This window comes from Haemorhous mexicanus, chromosome 1 (assembly GCF_027477595.1).
Source record: "Haemorhous mexicanus isolate bHaeMex1 chromosome 1, bHaeMex1.pri, whole genome shotgun sequence".
Lineage (NCBI taxonomy): Eukaryota > Metazoa > Chordata > Aves > Passeriformes > Fringillidae > Haemorhous > Haemorhous mexicanus.
The window spans coordinates 116,503,783-116,522,569 of NC_082341.1; the positions used below are offsets into that span (position 1 = coordinate 116,503,783).

At 36.7% G+C, this 18,787-nt stretch overlaps 1 protein-coding gene across 2 annotated transcripts in view; it reads right to left on the minus strand.

Moving 5' to 3' along the window:
• The window catches only part of PRKDC (protein kinase, DNA-activated, catalytic subunit), an 83,045-nt gene that overhangs the window by 43,663 nt on the left and 20,595 nt on the right, over positions 1-18,787 (minus strand). For both annotated transcript variants that reach the window (XM_059860279.1, XM_059860272.1), the window contains exons 24-43: positions 18,036-18,199; positions 17,259-17,411; positions 15,969-16,076; positions 14,963-15,189; positions 14,480-14,574; positions 13,457-13,556; positions 12,402-12,535; positions 11,648-11,902; positions 10,434-10,660; positions 9,556-9,764; positions 9,308-9,440; positions 8,117-8,275; positions 7,749-7,952; positions 6,171-6,356; positions 5,142-5,246; positions 3,993-4,160; positions 3,562-3,689; positions 2,619-2,826; positions 1,334-1,512; positions 115-283 (exon numbers count right to left, since the gene is read on the minus strand). In XM_059860279.1, coding sequence (XP_059716262.1) covers positions 115-283; positions 1,334-1,512; positions 2,619-2,826; positions 3,562-3,689; positions 3,993-4,160; positions 5,142-5,246; positions 6,171-6,356; positions 7,749-7,952; positions 8,117-8,275; positions 9,308-9,440; positions 9,556-9,764; positions 10,434-10,660; positions 11,648-11,902; positions 12,402-12,535; positions 13,457-13,556; positions 14,480-14,574; positions 14,963-15,189; positions 15,969-16,076; positions 17,259-17,411; positions 18,036-18,199 — 3,311 coding nt within the window. The remainder of the gene's footprint in view (positions 1-114; positions 284-1,333; positions 1,513-2,618; positions 2,827-3,561; positions 3,690-3,992; positions 4,161-5,141; positions 5,247-6,170; positions 6,357-7,748; positions 7,953-8,116; positions 8,276-9,307; positions 9,441-9,555; positions 9,765-10,433; positions 10,661-11,647; positions 11,903-12,401; positions 12,536-13,456; positions 13,557-14,479; positions 14,575-14,962; positions 15,190-15,968; positions 16,077-17,258; positions 17,412-18,035; positions 18,200-18,787) is intronic.

The following is an 18,787-nucleotide window of genomic DNA, read 5'->3' on the forward strand; positions in this document are numbered from 1 at the left end:
TGTTAGTATAATTGCACGTCATTCAGGTTTCATTCTTTGATTTATTGCCATCAGGTAAAATCACTTTGTGTCTCATGCTCTAGAAGCCTTCTAACAGCAACAAAAGCTTCTCACCTTTTCAGACTTTTCTGAAAAAAGAAAGCCTTGATAAAATTTACTTTCTGTGAAGACACAGCTGATGACAGCAATAGCACAGTTATAAGCTGCACAGTGATACTGTCTCCTCTTCTCCAGCAGCTGACTCTCTCCTGCCATGTTTTCTGTAAATGCATCATAGCATGACCTTAAACACAAAAAGGCAAGAAAACACCATCAGAAGTCTTTTATTAAGCATTTCAAGAAGGGTTCCTATCAGAGACCAACAGAATTTCAAGGAAGCAGTATCTGATTAAACCACCTCAGACTTGTTCAAGTATACTGCAGGTAAATGGAACCAAAAATGGAACCATTCACCAATGACAGAAAACCTCCCCAGGTATTTAGACAGGAGTCCTTAATGTCAGAAATGTGATGACAGGTTATGTTCAGATAAGTTGAATGTTTGTTTTGATGTATAAATAAACTTCTCTCATGGTCCTTTGCCAAAAAATTATGAATGGACATGCATGCTAAGGTATTTCATGGATTAGCTGAAGAAAATAGTTTAGATGTGATTTTTAAAGGTCTTTGCCACAAAGCCAATTATAGATCTGTAAATCACAGCCAAGAAATTCTCTGAAGTCCTCATAGGACATAGGATTGTAAAACAAAAATCAAAACGAAACAAACAGCAATTCAGGCATCTTATGTTTTTCTCTGAATAACAAAAAACCAATACTAATTAATACATATATTCAGTATTTCTCTTTCGTCCCCCTTTGTAATGATGATTAAGCCAATTACTCCTACTGGGTGTGCTGCTCTATTATGAAATGTAAATAAAAATCAATCCCATCTTGCTCATCAATCATATAAATACCAATTTTGCAATACAGAGCCATACTCCACACAGAAGTGTGAGTATACTGAAAGTGAATTTGTGAAAACACAAATTAAAGGCCAGGAATCATACTGAGAAGGTAAAATAAATCTACAAACTTAACAAATTTAAAAAAAAAAGTACAAAAGCAGGAGGCAAAGGTTATCATAACACAGAATTGTAGTTTACACTACAGACAATTCTACCAATGCAAACTCAATATCGTGTATTTTATTTAAAATCAAAAGCTATGTAAGAGATTATGTTTACCCTTGAACAAAACCATCTTTTGCTTCATATGGCCTACTTAAAAAAGCCTATCTGGTCAAAACCTAATAAGAAATATAAAGTAAATAAAATAAACAATGATCTTACTTTATTAGTGTCTTGGTAAGTTCATTCCCTTCTACAGTCATGGAGCCACGGTAAGCTTGGTTAATTTTAGAGTCCTTGGAGTAAACTTCCTCTTTGGAAAGACGCACATACATCACCTCTAGCAGCTTGTAATATCCCATTTTCTTGGTAACTTGTGTATCAAAAGTATGTTCATGGGACTATGAACAAATAAGCAGAATCTCAGAAGGAAATTTCCTGACTCTTGTCCTTTCTAAGTAGTTCCACAGTTACTTTATATTTCTTAGACAGCCTTCAGCTTACTTCTACCTTCTAAAACAGAGAAAAGAGCTAATGATAATAAAAGACTCACAGATTCTGAGCTCCTGTGTAGAGCAGTTATTAAAACTGTGTCGACCCATGCTTGTCTGGTGAGCTTTCTTAACTACAACTGGCCTAAATCATTATAAGGATACTGGAGGAAAATAAGCAGAGTACCAAGTGACAGCTCAGCCTCATGACACATGTAAGCAAAACACACACTGTCATCATCCATGGTGTCATTCATGAGCTTCTTTATACACCTCATTTTGGTGCCAACATTTACAGCAAAAGTAACATGGTGTGGGTGACTCTATATAGATCTTAGTTTTAGCATTTTGTTTCAATAACTATAACTAAATTTTGGTGATTTCAGCATCTTGCTCATCCTGCTGCCTGTGAACATCTGCACCAGCAAAACCATGGGACTGAAGAACTATAGCAAGAGCAGAGACTTTCACTGGCAACAAGATCATTGCATGCAACTATACTCTTAAATTGGAAAAAAGGCTGTAAATAGAGAAAGGAAGATCTGTGCTCCTAATCCCTTGCTGAAGAACTTCTGCAATGCTTACAGGTGTATTTCTTTAGAAGTAATGTACCTAATTTCAGAGCTTTCATTATGGAGGTTGAAAACCTCTCCCACCATGTAGTAACAGGCTACAATTTTATACAGCTTTTATATTTGAATCCTACAATGAGCTTTTGCTTTTGACAAACCCCTTCAGATATATACAGATAACATTCCAACTTCACTTTTTACACACAGTAGATATGCAAACATGCATTAACTCCAAAGGAACAGTGTGTTGGGGAATAAATAAAAGTTCATCAGTAGCAATCAAATTCTATAACTGGCACGCGCTTCTGTTCCAGGATACAGAAAACTGGAAATCAAACTGTTTTTATCACTGCTTCATTCAAAGTTCAGCAAAATGTACATACCAACATCAATATTTTCTTAGACTCACCTAACCCTAAATTAAAAAAAATAAGTAATTCATACCTTTGTAAATCTGGAGTTAAGTGTATCCATAGCCTCTACTATAATCTTGCCAAAGAATACTCTCAGTGCATCCAAGCTGCAGTGCCACAAGAGAGTGAGGAGGGACCGATCCACAAACGCTTGGCGAGCAGCATTTGAAAGAAGTTCCTCACTTCGGAACATTTTGTGAACAGTGTCCAACAGTAGCACTTGCTTGTCAGTGGGGCTCCTAAACAAGATGGAAATCGCAAGACGGAAACTCTTTCACCTGACTTCACTTATGTCTCACACCCTTAGGACATTTAGATTTTTTAATGACTGCATTCATGCCCTCTTGGGTTGTCCTACAAGACATGCAAGATCTTGGCTGAACTACCAAAAATTTCAAAAATGGGATATGGTCATAAGGTAAATGACTTTGTCCAGGAAATTACATGCTCCACTACAGTCACTGCTCAACAGCCTATCAAAAATTGGAATGTTGGTTTTGGAAGAGATACTGAATACCTCTTCTGTGGACAGAGCATGTTTGAGTCTACAATTTAGCACCCTGGAATTACTCAATTAAATAAGTGCATTGCTGTGTTTTCATAGAGGTTGAACAAATTAATTTACTCTCAATTTAAGTACTGTCAACTTAAGTGATCATGTGGTTATACAGGGATAGCAAATATACAACAAAGTACTATTTTCAAATGGATTATCTCAGAACAAGCTTATTTACAGAAGGCTTTCCAAATTTGCACAGGCACTGGAAGCGTAATCTGGAAATAGATGTTACTTGTTCACACTTTGGAAATACTTTGAAAATGTAAGGACAAAAGCAAAATCTGAATTAAAACTATTATATAAAACTTTATAGTGTAAATCATCACTATTATAAGGACAATAAAATACATGAAGCATATTTGCTTCAGCAGAAATTCAATGACAACAAGCACAAAATCCAGTGGACTAAACTCACCTTCTGGAAATTCTTTTGAAGCTGGCTTGAAATAAGTCCTCCATGAAATGCCTGTTGTCCCTACAGAGGATTTCTGTCATCAGTTGCAACAACATTGGACTCTGAGACAATTCTAATGCATCTAAAAACTGAAGAAGCAGCAACACATAAGAGGAAAAGCCACACTGGATCAAATTACTTCAATCTAATGATGTAATTACTTTTTAATACTCAGCAGAAGCAGATGCACAGAAGTATGGGCATCTTTAATGTGCTTATTTAATGTGCTTCTGTAGATTCAATTTCTGGATAGAGACATAACCCAGAAACACAAAAGCTGATCTCCTCATGTGAACTAAAAATCTCTCTCTTTAATTCTAGATCCTGTGAAACATTGTTTCCAGACACAGTTCATTCTGGCTTTTAATTATGTATTTGTTAAAAATACTGACCTTCTTAGTGCAGTCTACATAGTTATTGTGCTTCAAGGTTCCTTTGGGAAACTCATCAGACCTCATGGGAAAATTGAAAGCTACAAGTTGATCCAGAGCATTCTTAAGGTCATTAAGCTTTTCTCCTGTCAAATTAGTGAAGAACGGGAGAATTATCACTGCTTGGCCCTAGAAGAAAAAAAAAAAAAAACCACACATAAAAAAGATAGTTTCATACTAAAAAAGAAGTTATCATCTAACTCTGAAGCCAGCTGAATACGACCACAAAACAGCAGCAGTGGCTGTTCTAACTGATTCAATGGCTCAGTGTACTAATAAAAATATGTCATGTAGTTGCTTTTCTTTCCAGCTTCTGGATCAGAAAACAGCTTTTAACTCTCATGTCACTGCTGAGTGAGAGTTACAGCTAATTATGGCTGACATGGTTATGAATAATATCTCACTGTTCTTTTAAGTAAGCATTCATTCTCACACACGTCACTGATTTAATGCATCACCTCGTAGCTAAAGCAAAATCCCAAACTTTATTTATTTTGAACGCACAGGAAAGTACAAAACTCTGCCTAATTAAATGCAGGCTGGCTGAGAAGCAACTACACAAAACTTCCATGAATACCGAATTTTTTATTACTCTAGTCCTACCAGCATCTTTATAACTTCCACTTTCAGTTTGCAGTACTTTATCTCCCTCTCCTGACCAAGCTGCATACAGCAGCTATTCCGTTAGTACTCCATTAGTAGCACTACTAATGGACAGACATGGATGTCAAAATCATGACAAGTGTTCATCATTTGACCTGTAGAAAATGCCCACTCCTTGCTAAAAGTCTGATTAGCTGTCATTTCTCAAATGAACACCTGGGAGTTCAAGACAACTTGCAACTGATGCTTATTTTTTTCCCTAACAATTACATTCCTTTCTTCTGAGCAAGGGAAAAAAAAGAGCACCCTAAAACAAAGCATGGCGTCTGTGATAGTGCCTTCTGTCTGAAGAACAAAAAGGATGATTTGCAAGTTTTAGAATGTTGAGTAGAAGAATAAAAACCCATAAGTATGTGATAAAAATTAAGCCAAATAAGAGACAATTCCATGAAGAGCTAACATTGTAATCTGGGGAGGGTACGGAAGCTGTTGAAGTGAGCAATTTACCTTAAGATTTAAGCCTAAATTCTGATCAGTAAGTAGACTGGTATAGGTATTAAAAACAGCTGTAAATGCTTCATGATTGGTATTGAAAGAAACTGAAGAGTCTATCTGGAAAGACAGAAAAAATAAATAATTAATTTGAGGTTTTTTTTAAGTAGTTAAAGATATTTGTATTAAAGCATAATAAAAAGCGCTTGAGCTATAGAATTATTTATTTCCAAAAATACACTGAATTAACAGAAATCACATACAGAGTGATTTTGGTTTTTAAAGAACTATAAAAGCTCCTACACAGTACAAACAAAATCATGTTGGGTATTTTTCAATTTAAAAAAAAATTCATCTCCTTCCGAAAGCCGAATTTCCTACTGGCCATTTCAGTGCCAGCTAATACAGTTCACATTCTGTGTCCTAACATAAACCTTTAAAACAATTCAAGTTTAAAATAATTAATTATAAAAATAAAAATTATGCTCAACAGTTGATCTTTGAGTGTATTTGTGTACCACTACTTTTTATATAAGTTCCTACAAAAATCCCAAAAGGATAAGTAGAAAATTATGTTTTCAAAACAGGGAAAAAAAACCCCAGAACAAAATCTCAGTGTCACAGAAATTAAGTGTGTAAAGTAAAGATAATTCTGCAGTTTGTTAGTATGGTAGAACTCCTCCACTGTGACTTTCTGGATGCCAACATGACAAAGAATGTTACCAGAGGCTACTCAGAGCTCACTCTCTGTACTTGTACCAGTTCTCCAAAAGAAAACAGGCAGATAAAACATGAGAACAATTGAAAAAAAAAAAAAAAAAAGGTGGTAGGGGGAAGAACAATATCCAGTAATTTCCACCTGCCTCAATTTTTTTTGTACTTTGCTAATAAAACACACCACATTCTAACAATGCCCAACTTCTCCCTTTTTTCTTTTTTTCCCCCTAAACATATAACATTTGACCTGAAAAGCATTTCTTGAAAACACAATGCAATCCCCACAGAACCAGAAAGATTACCTGAAGTTTATAAAGCAGTACATACCTGCAGAACTTTTGCCAGCAGAGTCAGGAGTGCCATTTTGCTCTCAGCAGATGAACCTTTGGCCCACCAGCCGTCCAGTTTCTCCCAGTTCCTTAGTACAGCTGTCACCAGTTTTGCTCCCTGCTGCTTGCGCACAGCACGGTCCCTAAAGCTCTGATCTAACATGCCATTCAAAATGCTCCCCACCTGGAAGGAAGAGCAACAGGTAAGAATCTTGCACCCCAAATGAAAGGATGACAGAATCACATCAGTGGTATGGGCAGTCATAAAAAAGAAGCATCACAAATCAATGCTAGATCTAAATCTCAAAAGGATGCAGAGGAAAGGTCTCTGCAGGAAATTAAAAACCCACCCTTCTCAAAAAAAAAAAAAAAAAAAAAAAAAAAAAAAAAAAAGTACCATGCAGCAATTAGTTCTGATGCCTTTTATGTATATATGGAGAAATAAATGATAATCCAGACTAAAGATCAATACTTGCTCATTTTAGTTAGTGTGAAGTTGAAAAATAGCACAGATGCTAACTTATTCACATCTATTTTGAAAAGAAAAATAACCCTTGCATAGCATGTGTGAACTAAGTATGTTTGAAATGTCTTTTCTTCAAAAACTAATAGTCACTATTATCTATCAGAAACAATTAAAAGAATTAAAGTATTGCAGCATTCTCAGCACAGGAAACACTAGATAATCATCACCAGAAACAGCCTATTAAAACATGCACATTCCTCTACAGTCTAACTAAACAATTTTTGGTATCACCAAAAATGATGCTGCAAGTCTTGGATGCAGCACGTCTAAGTATAACATTTTGGATTACAAAGAGCCAATTATTTTTAAAGAATGATTCTACTCTGCTGAGCATCTTTGTAATCAAAAGGAAAAGCAGACTTCTAATCTTTTTGACCCTTCTGTTTGTCAGAAGCACCGAAGCACCTCTCACTTCTCAGTTTCCTTCATGGCACTGAGTTCTGTAAGTGCTGTAGACAAACAGGAAGAAGTCTGTTGAGTCAAACAAGGAGTGCTGACATTGAGTACATGATAAAGTGTCTCGTATTTATTTCAGCTCAGGAGGGTTGTGTGTCTGTATGTCTCTCTTTCTAATAATCTGATCTAACTCTACTCTAGTCCTGGACTAAATACCCCTTAATAGTTGGAGCTTGTGTTTCAGTTTAGTTTTATCCAAAACAAATCCAAGTCACATGTTCTGGGACCATTCTGCAATGAAAAGCAAAGCACAGTAAATGGGTCCCTCCTTTGAAAGGACATTTTTGATCTGAAGTACTATGCAAAGACATCCTAAAATACATAGATCTCAGGATAGGTAATAGGTAAGCACTTTCCACTCAGTTTGATCGGAGATCACAGAGTAATGGCAGGTTGCCAGAGATCGTGATGGTAGCAGCAGTAGGTCAAGACAAAAAAACCCCCTGAAACTTAAATGAAAAACTATCAATGCACTGCTGTCTGAAAGTCAACCCAATGCACTTTTTCCTCTACTCCACCTATAAAAACAATAATACAATTGTTACTTCTAATATTCCCTTTTGATTTTGTCCTTTTAAAGAGTAAGACCAATACCATTTGAGGATTGCTGAGAGATGATTTCATAAGATGGACTATGAACACATCCATGTTTTTCAGTAGCTGTTGATTGATGGTTTCTGAGAACAGGCTGTAGAAATACTGTCCATGAGAGAAATTCATCAGTTGGTTCTGTGATGCTCCTGATAGTGGCACAGATAACACTACTGTGTTCAACAGCAGACTTAATAGCTCCTCACACTGAAAATCAATTTATAGAGACAGGAGTTATTTCAAGGACACCATATTTCACTTAGAAATTTCCTAGAAAAGCACATCATTTTTTTTTTTCCAAGCTCCCATCCCAAACTTTTTAATTTTGTTTATTTTATTTTAAGGATTGTAACTGGAGAACCACATCCTACCTGCTCATCAATTGCAAAGGCCAGCTGCAGAAGACTGTCAGCTAATCGCTTCCTGCTGAGGTCTAAGCATGGAAGAGAGATCCTTTCACCCCCAGGTGCAATGCCTTTATAAACAACTGAAAGAAGCTTGGAGCCAACTGAGAAATGAGGCCCTTCATCCTATGGAAACCAACAAAGAAGTGACAATCAATAAAAGCTGAAAAAAGGCTTCCAATCCATCTATATAGTTAATTAAGACACTTGAACTCCAGATAATTTCCTTATAAAGCAATGCAAATATACCATGACAAGCCACCTTTCTAACTCAGGGATGAGATTTTAAATGAGACAACCCTATTGTGTACAAAGTTCAGAACAAACTAAAAGTAACTTGACAATGTTCCAAATATTCTGATCCTCCTCCACCTTTTCAGGCCTCCTTGACTACAGAAGTAAAATGAACAGCTAAGTCAGGATGGATGGCACAAAAATGGTAAACCATGCAGCTCCTTGATTATGAATATGTCACAACTACAGGTCTAGATTTTGTTGATACAGAGAATGGGTAGTACACAGAAATTAAAAATTTTGTTACATGGTAGCTTTGCTCAGCCTTGTTACAGCCTCATTCACAAATTCTCAGTCTTTGTGGCTGTTGCACAACCTGTTCCTTCAACTGCCCAAAGTAGAGATTTACTACAATCAGAAACTTAGTGGAAGGAATTTGAGTAATACAGTCTACATCCTTACACTTCAAGGTTCTGTTTTCCTGCAACTCAAACCCACTACATTGCTTCTGATCAATCAGGAAATATTCCTTTTCTAATTTCCCTCATCACTTTGAATGGTCTCTGTGTAAAAGTTGTTAAAAAATGCCTCCTTTACAGGATAGTTAATCCTGAATCTTTGAGCTTTCAGTTTTGCAAAGCACACTTAAAGAAAGTTAGAGAATCTACATTCTGATTTTCAGAGTCTGGAGCCAACCACAGAAAGACTAACATAAGTATAAAGGTTGTTCAAGCCTCAATATTGTGCTACTCAGATTTGTAGATTAACCATAAAATATTTATTTTTCATCCCATTCAACACTAGCTCTTCACCGTTGATTTCATTTTAAACAACGTCATCTCTGCTTTTATCCTGGTGTTTTACACAGGAAAAGCTCTTTACAATGTACAAATGTTTACTCTTATTTTCTGTATGAATAATTACCTGACCATGAAGAACAGAATGAAGCAGACCAGATTTCTGGAGCTGCTTACAGGCAGAAAGGACAGCACCAAACCTAACTTGATTCAAACGTGTCTCTGAATTAAACAGATCAACAGAACAAAGGTCCTCAAGGCTAGAGAGGAAAGAGAAGCAATAATGTTACATTAGAGCACCCACAGACAACATTATTTACTTTCCATGGTGAGGGTTTGTTCTGGACTCATGCTCACCAGAAAGTCCCTACTTACCTCTGCGGTGTGATTCTTTCTTTTAAGCACAATTTCAAGGATTCCTGATAGGGAGACTTCATCAGAGCTTTCATGAGTCTTACTGAGATATCTGGGAGCTTTTTCATGACTTGCACATCAGCTGTGTTAAAGCCTATGTGTGATGGATCACACACTGTCATCACCACAAGCTCTATAAAGCTTGCATTTAGCAGTTCCTTCTCAAGCAGCTAGAAAGAAAAAAAAAATAAACATAAAAATGTGAAAAATTCATTCAGATTTCTGAATTTAGTTCTTCATAACTTACCATTAATCCTATCTCAAATGAAACCGAACATGAAACAGTTCCTATTCTTGCTGATTTTCTCTATTGAAATGTCTGACTTTCTATCACTTATGCTAATGCACAGAAATTAGATATCTATAAACACAGACATAGGATATATGCTGTCCCACCAAACTGCAACTTAGATCTTTTAAACCACATAGGCTTGTTTCAGTCTTGACTATACACCTGTAAATCCTGATGTACATCTCTGTACACACTATCAGAGATTTGCTGACAAGACAATCACAGTTTCAGACCTAAACCTGGAGGTGTAAATTTCCTAAGAGACTCATAAGTATTATGCTTTATATAGTTAAATATGGCTTATATTGCATCGAATAAAGAGACCAATAGAGAGACAAATAGAGAAGCCTGAATATCTATACTGAATTCAAGAAAGGTAGCTTGTGTCAATTCTTTCTGTCTTTTAAGCAGCTACCACCCCCACACATTTAATGCCATCAGGAATTATAGAGGAAATATTCACAGCAAGTAATCTATATACAGAACATGTGTATGTAACTACATATAAAATTTGTATCTTTTATCCACTACAGATTTCAGAGCCTACCTTCCAGAAATCCTGCTGGCACATTTCCAGGACGACGGTGACAAACTCCAAGATCCGGACTATAATGGTGCACTTGCTGTAGTTGTACTTGTCCCTTTCCTGAGGACTGAACATGCTGCCTTTGGAACTGCTATCAAAGCACTGCTCTGCTGCATGGATATCATGCAAAGCAATAGTGTCCAGGAAGAACTGCACAGCTTTCAAGAACAAGGAACTTTCATTTACACCTAGAAAGAATTACACTAAATTGAAATGATTATTGTTTCATGCTTGGAAGAAAACAGTCAAACTGAGATGACAAACAGAATGAGGCACATCTCACACCAGTGTTTTCTGAAAGCTCTCTGCCTGTTCTAAATATTATCATTCTGGGCAACAGAATAGCAGAACAGCACTGTGTGATCACTCCAGAAACTAACCACTAACCACTTACAAAGAATGATGATGATTTAGGCTTATGTAATAAATGGATAAACATTTTAAATCCTTAGTTTTGAATGACTTAGCTCTATGCTAGCTGCTTCCAACACATTGTTTTAGATCAAGACAGACCTAACACTGACAGACAGACCACCTGAAACTTGTACAAGACTATGAATCTGTACTATCGCTGAACAAAAGCAGTTTGTTTAAGCTTGCAAGAATAATTGAAAGAGAAACCTTTTGGGAGACCCAGTGGCTACACAAGGTGTTATTATTTTACCTGACCAAAATTCAAATGCAACTTTTAAACCTGATGTAATTGATCATCAGGAAATGAAGAAAGGTAACATATATGGGACCTGAAGTAAAAAGGTGCCTTCTTTCATTGTTTTCTGATAGCTTCCTCCAGTTATTAATAAACAGCAGGTAAAAGACTTTAGAAGGATTTCAAGAAAAATATGATAAAAACCTATTGCTTTTCTGTGCAGTGGGAAATTAGCAGTGCAGAATAATTTTTGAAGATGAGATAGAGTAAAATGAGCTGCTGGCAAGTGGATGACTCAGAAACGCAAAGATGTATTTCTAGGGCTAAAAGGAAACATTTTAAGATACATAGTACTTCATAAAAAACTCCCATCCCATTACAACTGTCACTGGAAAACTTGGGAGAGTTTGCAAAATCATCTATTCTACATTTGAGAAAAGAGCTCTAATTCCAAGTAAAGAACTCACCTTGGGTGGGCTCTGTGTAACACACATGAATGAACCTAATGCAACAGTTAATCACTCACCCAGTACTTCATCAGGCTTGATCATCTGCAGCTCAAAGAATGTATTGTAGCAATCCAGTGCTGCTAAGAACATGTCCATCCACTGCATGACAGCCTGTAAACTGAAGGGTTCCTGCATGCCATGGAGAGTTGGCTGAGAAAGGATCCCAGATGGACTTTTGGCATCGGTGCCACCTCCTTCAAATTTGTTAATGAGAAAAGAAACAGTCCTGTTTTTTAGAGTATCAGCCAGCCAAGAAGATGGAGACTTGTTTCCTGACAGAAATAGAAAGAGAAATATAAATTTTCTAGGAAAAACACATTTCTAACTAGCAAGGAACTAGAGGCAAATGAACTAACAACTCTGTAATTTAAACTGGATCTTCTAGCAGAGAAGGTATTGATTTTGGTTTAGCCTTGGTCACATTCCTAAAATTCCCACATTTCTCTTCCTTCCATAAAGAAGAGGTCAATTTTTAAGACATTAATAGTTCCCCATCAATAAATTTTGCTTTTTTTAGCTGGATACACAACAGCAGTTTTGGGCCTGGAAGTAAGTCTGCAATAAAAGCCTCTTTTATGCCAAAAACATCCCTCAAACCCTGAGGTTCTCACAGTACTCAATTTGTAACATAAGCAACAACTCTGTTTCTATTTAACAACATTGAGTGAACAGATATTTACTTGTAATTACTGCTTTGCATAGAAAACACAGAGGGAAGGCATGCACAGAATATAGAAAGCAAAAATAAAAGTGAACTGTGACTTAAAATACCTGGTAACAAAGGAACAAATTCATAGAAGAGCTCCATGGCTTTATGCCGGCACTCTGTCTGAGGTCGTCCACATTGCACTAAGAGCCACATAACAACGTCTTCAAGACACACAGACTTAGTAGCTGGGAATCCCCTGCACAAAAATATTAGGGGTTAACAGTCCTCTTGGCATCTACCAAGAAGCAATAATAGTCTCTCAGTTGAAAAAAATCAAAATGTTCCAAAAGCACTATGAATCCCTTTTATCTATCAAGCCATCTGCACTACCTGAAAGAGCTCTTACACCATCATGTCCAGCACCACTTTCCCTTCTCCTCACTCTACCTCACACAGTCGTTGTGGAAAACAATTTTAAATGTAGAAGCAGGTATCTTCCCTTCTCTTTGTAAACTGACAGAAGAAAAACTGCGATTAAAGTTTAAATAAGCCTGAACACTTTTTCTCCATCCCATAATCATCTCGTCACATAACTTATCAAATGCCACACCAGTGACCCAAATCTAAACTCCACTTATAGGTTTCTTTAAGATCACATAATAATTTGGGTAAAAAGGCAAATAAGGAGGTCTCTAATCCAACCTCCTGATCAAATCAGGGTCAGCTAGGTGACTCAGAGCTTCATCCATCCTGATATTGAATCCATTTTTGCTTCTTTTACCTTTTTTGCTTCCCTTCTTTAACTGCTGATCACCCTGTTGCAGCTTCTCCTGCTTCTGGTGACATTTCACAACAGTAAGAAAGGCTTTGGAGAAGCTTCCTCCAAGTGCTTTGTAGTACCAGTGCTAATGTAACTATATACACTGCTGTGAGGGAAACATCCTTCTTCTGCCTCTTTTTGCTTAACTAAATCAAGTTCACCATGCTGGAATAAAGAATCATGCTCCTCTCATACTATGTCCAGTGTTTTCCTATCAGTGGTTCAACAGACAACATCAGGAGGTCTGTATCAGCAATTGTCATAGGATGAAATCCTCATTCAGAATCCCAAGCATTTAATGGAACTACTGGTCATGTTTATTAAAATGCAATATGGAAATAAATGCAAATAGCTGACCGTGGTACTCGCCGTTTTCCTTCCTTGTTCAGAGAAGGTGCTTTATGCTTGATTATGCGCTTCAGGTGATTAATAGCATCACAGCACTGCTGAGCAGTACCTGTTGGAGAGACAGAATTGACATCTCTAAAAAAATGCCAGTAACTAGGTTAAATGAATTGAGATAGCGCTGTAGACATGGTGCAAGAGACTTATACAGCTGATAATGTCTACCAGCTCCACTACTCTGTGCTTCTACAGTAAATTTTTCAAAGGTGCAAAATGAAATCACAAAACACCAGGCAGGCCAGCTTGGCCTGAAGCAATCCTGAGGCCTTTGGTATAAACTGTGCATTCTACTTTCTGTGATCATGCTTAGAGAAACTGTGAAATTTTCCCTGTGAGTAATTCTTCTGGGGACACTGTCCTGAACTCTTCCTCTGAAAGAAATTAAGTTTTGTTGCACCAACTTTTGGCTTTCTGTTTAAATTACTATTAATCAATGAAAGAACATGGAAAAAAAAGAGAGAGAAAAGTAGATTTACTGAAGAATCATTAGTACTGTGAAAGAGGTCACAGGCTCTTAACACAACTACCTATTGTTGTAAAGAATCACAAAAGAGTGTAAATATTCCATAGAATATATCAAAATGACAATTTTTGGAGCATTTATTTGTTATAGAAGAGCAGACTGATTCTCATCAAGCTACATTTTTTATACCATGAAACTGCAAAACTACAACTCAAATCTGAAGCATCACCAGCATTTTTAGTGTTATTACAAAACTGCAAATCATTGTAAAGATGAAAAGGTTCTTTCTCCTAGGCTCAAAATATTCCACCTTTATACACTGCAAGGAATTGATTCAAAGAGTTCCTAACTAGATATCAAATGACCTCTCAACTGATAATGAAAAATAATTCTTCTTTTGTTGCAGAAGTAAGCAAATGTACTTTTCTTACAGTTAAAATTTTTCTTTTTTAACCCAAGATTCCACAAGGTAATTTTTTTCTTCATTCCACTGTTAATTAACTGTAGCTCACCTAATGACTTCTCATCTGTATGGGCTAAAGCCAGGCTTTCCAGAAAAACAACCAGTGCTTCAAATACAAACTGCTCCACTAGAGAATTTTCTTCCCTTTAAAAAAACAGGAAAACATTTAATGAGAAACATGAGTAGAAGAAGCACTAAAAGTAATATCCTAATTAAAACCACCAAATTAAATACTGTAGAGGTAGACTGCAAAAGATGTTTGCACAAGAAAGTAAATCTAAACCAGTTTAAAAAATAGCAGTGAAATTTGCTGAGCATCCTGAAAAGGCATAGAAAACTTCTTATAAACTTGTGATGAAAATTTATTTTTATACATTTCACACAGACAGAAAGCCCAAACAACAAAATTATTATTAAAAATAATCTGAGTAACAGAATGTTCCAGCTATCACGTACATTAACAGAATGCGTGTCAGTGGATTCATTGAACCTTTAGGCCAATTAGTTACTGTTTCAAGCTCTGCTTGCTCACCTAAATTCTCTGTAGATACTGTTAAAAGCAAGTGCTGCACCCAGCCTCTTGAAAGCACTGGGGTGAAGAGCAAGACTGTACAACCGTTTAAAAAGAGACTTGGTGTTTGCTGGGCTTTCCTCCTGCTGTCTCGGTGTGGTCTGCTTGATAGACCATTTCAAGAATTCTCGTATGCACTGACCACAGAAATCTCTCAAAGTGCTGTCAACTGGATCCACTATGCCACTCTGAAATTACATAAGGTTATTTCATCTCTAGAAGGAGAAAACCCCCCTGCCATTGGCTCTGTGCCGTAGTATAGCAGCTTATCTACACAACACTATTTGCAAATTAAAAAACTGTACTCACAAGTTGCCAGAAATTAACAAAGTTCAAAATTGCTACTGTCCAAGGGAAGGGCAGAACTTTCAGCCCTCACAGTGCTGAATTACAGCTCAAGGATCTGGATTTCTATTCCTGTCCCAGCCATCAGTTTAAGTGTCTTCATTTTCTGATGGGTGGGCTTCCTCTGTGTAAGAAGTGGTGGGACAACACTGACTCTTATTAAAAAAAAGTACTCCAATCCTCTTGATCTACCTTGCCTCCAACCACTTCTGTTCAGTGCAAAAGCTAGTTTTAAATGCAAAACTTCTGCACCTGGCAAAGGCAAAGATACTTAGAGAAAAATCAAGCACACATCAAAGGCATTCAGGGGGATGAATGGTGAACGTGCTTGAATTGTTCCTAACTCATACTGATGATAAAGAGTGTTTCATTTATCTGAAGATGATATACTTGCATTTTGGGAATGCCAAAGAAAGAGAACTTTATCATCCAAATCTCAGTTAAGAAATATTAAATGTCTATTAGAAAATAAATTTATAAACCAACCATTTTCTTTCTTTCAAATAGTTAAAGGGTCATTCTATCTGTTCATCTGTTCCTGGCTGCTTCAGCAGTAAAATGATTCTAGTTAAAAATAAAGTCATATGGCACAGAGAAAAGAGAGGAAAGACTTATGACCTACCAGGATAGCTTCCAGGAATGCCACTGTATCTTGACTCTCAAATTTTTTGTTGTTGGTAAACCAGTGAATGAGTTGCATGACCAAAGGCTCATACAACTGTCTTGCTACCTGAAAACACCAAACATTAATACATATCCATGCTACTTTACTATTAATATGTAAGAATAAAAACCAGTACTTTGAAAAAGGGTCTATAAAATGAATAACCAATTTCATATTACATTCCCATATCAAAGATCAAAAAACCCTAGACAATTAAAATGGGTTACATGCTTTCTATTCAGCCAGTCTCCATGACCTCCAAGCTTACTTTCAGTAATATCCTTTGAGACAAAGAACATTGAATACCAGACTGATGTGCCAATACACAATCAGGGAAACAGGGATGTTTGTTTCTTAATTCATATTTAGATCTAAAAATCTATTTTGAACATTAATCTAACCTCCCAGATTTCAACAATTCTACCTGTAAATCAATCTGATTGATTACTGTCATACTATAGCATGAAGGGAAGAAACACTAAGCACACTTATTTATGCATATATACATGCCTCAACTGCAGTGCCTGTGGCTTGGACCAATCCAGACATCATTTACCTATGGTTTATGTTCAGCCACACACCAGTAAAAGAGGTATCACCTGAACAGGTAACACAGCTTCCTGTCTATTTTAACAGAACACAAAATCCCTTTGATCTCAAAGCAGATACAGATGCCAGGGTCCAAGCAGCAGTCTCAAAAGACACAAAAACCTGTAATTTCTGTGGAGATGAACCTATGCATCTGTTCTGTCTTGTGCAAAGGAGGAGAAATATCAAGTTCAAATGTTTGAATGAAATCTATCATCTGTAAGTATCGAAGAAGCAGCTACAAATTCTCTCCTAAATGTTTTTCCTATGAGTGTAGCTTTGCACACACTCAATATCAAAACAATCAACTTCACCTCCAATTAACTTCTTACTGAAAGACAACAGAAATCAAATATGGTGATAAAGAGGGTTACTGCCACAAACTCCCTGAGTGAACCATGAAACCTGAATCTCTCTTGTACACTTCTCTGAGCTACTCTGAACTACACTATATTATAGAAGTATTTGAAAAGGTTTCAACCCCACTTAAAAAATCCAGACAATCCATCCCTAGAACAGAATTTCAGCCTACAAAATACTCTTCATTAGGGGAAAAAAAAAAAACAACATGTTAGGGAAACGTCAAATAGAGCTATTAATTAATGCCCACATGTAAAGGTATTTGAACAAGCTAAAATTCATAGAGATGAATCTGCTTACCTGGTCTATGTCACAAGCAAGACGAAGCAGTACTGGAAATACTCGCTTATGTAAATGGTACATAGGTGGGGGACCCTGACGTCCTTCTGGCATCTGAGAGGCTTTCCCCAACATATATGTGACTATGCCATGTAGCAGCTCACATGCTGCAACCTGAAATTTAAAAATCCCTTTGGTTATGCATCCACAACTTTCACAGAGAACACAAAATTGTGGGCAGAAGAGAGTGAGTCACATGAAAGGGGGTACTTAAATCACACCTATGCTAAATCACCATTCCAGGAACAGATCATGACCATGGAAGTATTTTACACACAAACTGGTATTTTTCCTAATGTTTTAGTCTCTGTTATGTGCAGTAACATATACAGCTGGAAAAAGTTCATCATCAGAAAAGTCAAGGATACTTCCAGGCTGGACTCTTTGGGTATCAACATCCCAATCCAGCACAGCACCAAAATATTTGCTTAAGTACTGAGCCCACAAGTTCATAGGCTGGGCATGAGAAGGAGGCCAAGCAACACTAGTTTAAATAGATCCATTAGTTTAAAATATTCATTTTTATGTTAAATCAAGCATAATGCTGTCTGACAGAGCTTACACAACTTCTGCTCTTTAGCTTCTAAACACTTAGGATAGTGTAATCATGAAAGGGCACCAAAGAAGCACACTGCTACCTATTAATTAATTAAAACAGGTCTGTAGTAACAAGGAAGACATTATTTTATGCAATTTTATCAGCTAGCATAAAACAAGAGGTAGGAAAAAAATCAATACTTTTGTTTGTCTGTCACTTGCAGACAGAGCCAGCTCAGTCACATGAGGCAAAAATAAGTCCAAGTAGATGACAGGCTTCATATCTGCAAATGGTACAGCAAAGCTCAGGCGCTTCTCAGTGTCCCAGGACACACATTTCTTCATCATCTCTTCTGCAGAGGTAGCTGATGCATTTGAAAGATGAAAATAAGCTTAATACAATATACATAAAGCAAGTATTTACTTAGTTCAGTCAAAAAAATCTGTAACCTTCCAACTTCAGTTAGATTGCCATGCAATGTTAATGCTTTATAAACTACTGAAAAAAAAGTAGCCAACGTTTCAGGCGAGAGTTACAGCAGTCTCCAGTCTCAATACAGGTTAAGTTTGGAGACAAATAAATCCAGAAGACATTGAATCACACTTAAAATACTTCTGTAAGACTTCTTCCAATATAATGCATTTGTCTTCTAATGTTACAGAAAACTGAAGGTCAATCAGACAAGAAGATCCAACATACTGACTCCTGCAATTGCACAGAAAATGGCTACACTTATGGCTATCTCCTCCAAGGAAAACTGGCATACTTACTCCCTTCTCTCCCTGTATTCCCATATTTGAAAATCTGGTTAACAAAATCTGACCACACTTTGTATTTAATTTCCAGAGAATAAGGCTATTTTTCCACAGTATTTTTGAGTATGTAACAAGAAGTATTTGGCAGAAAGAAAATTGGTTGTAAAGGCAGAAAAAGCAAACATAAACAGGCAAAG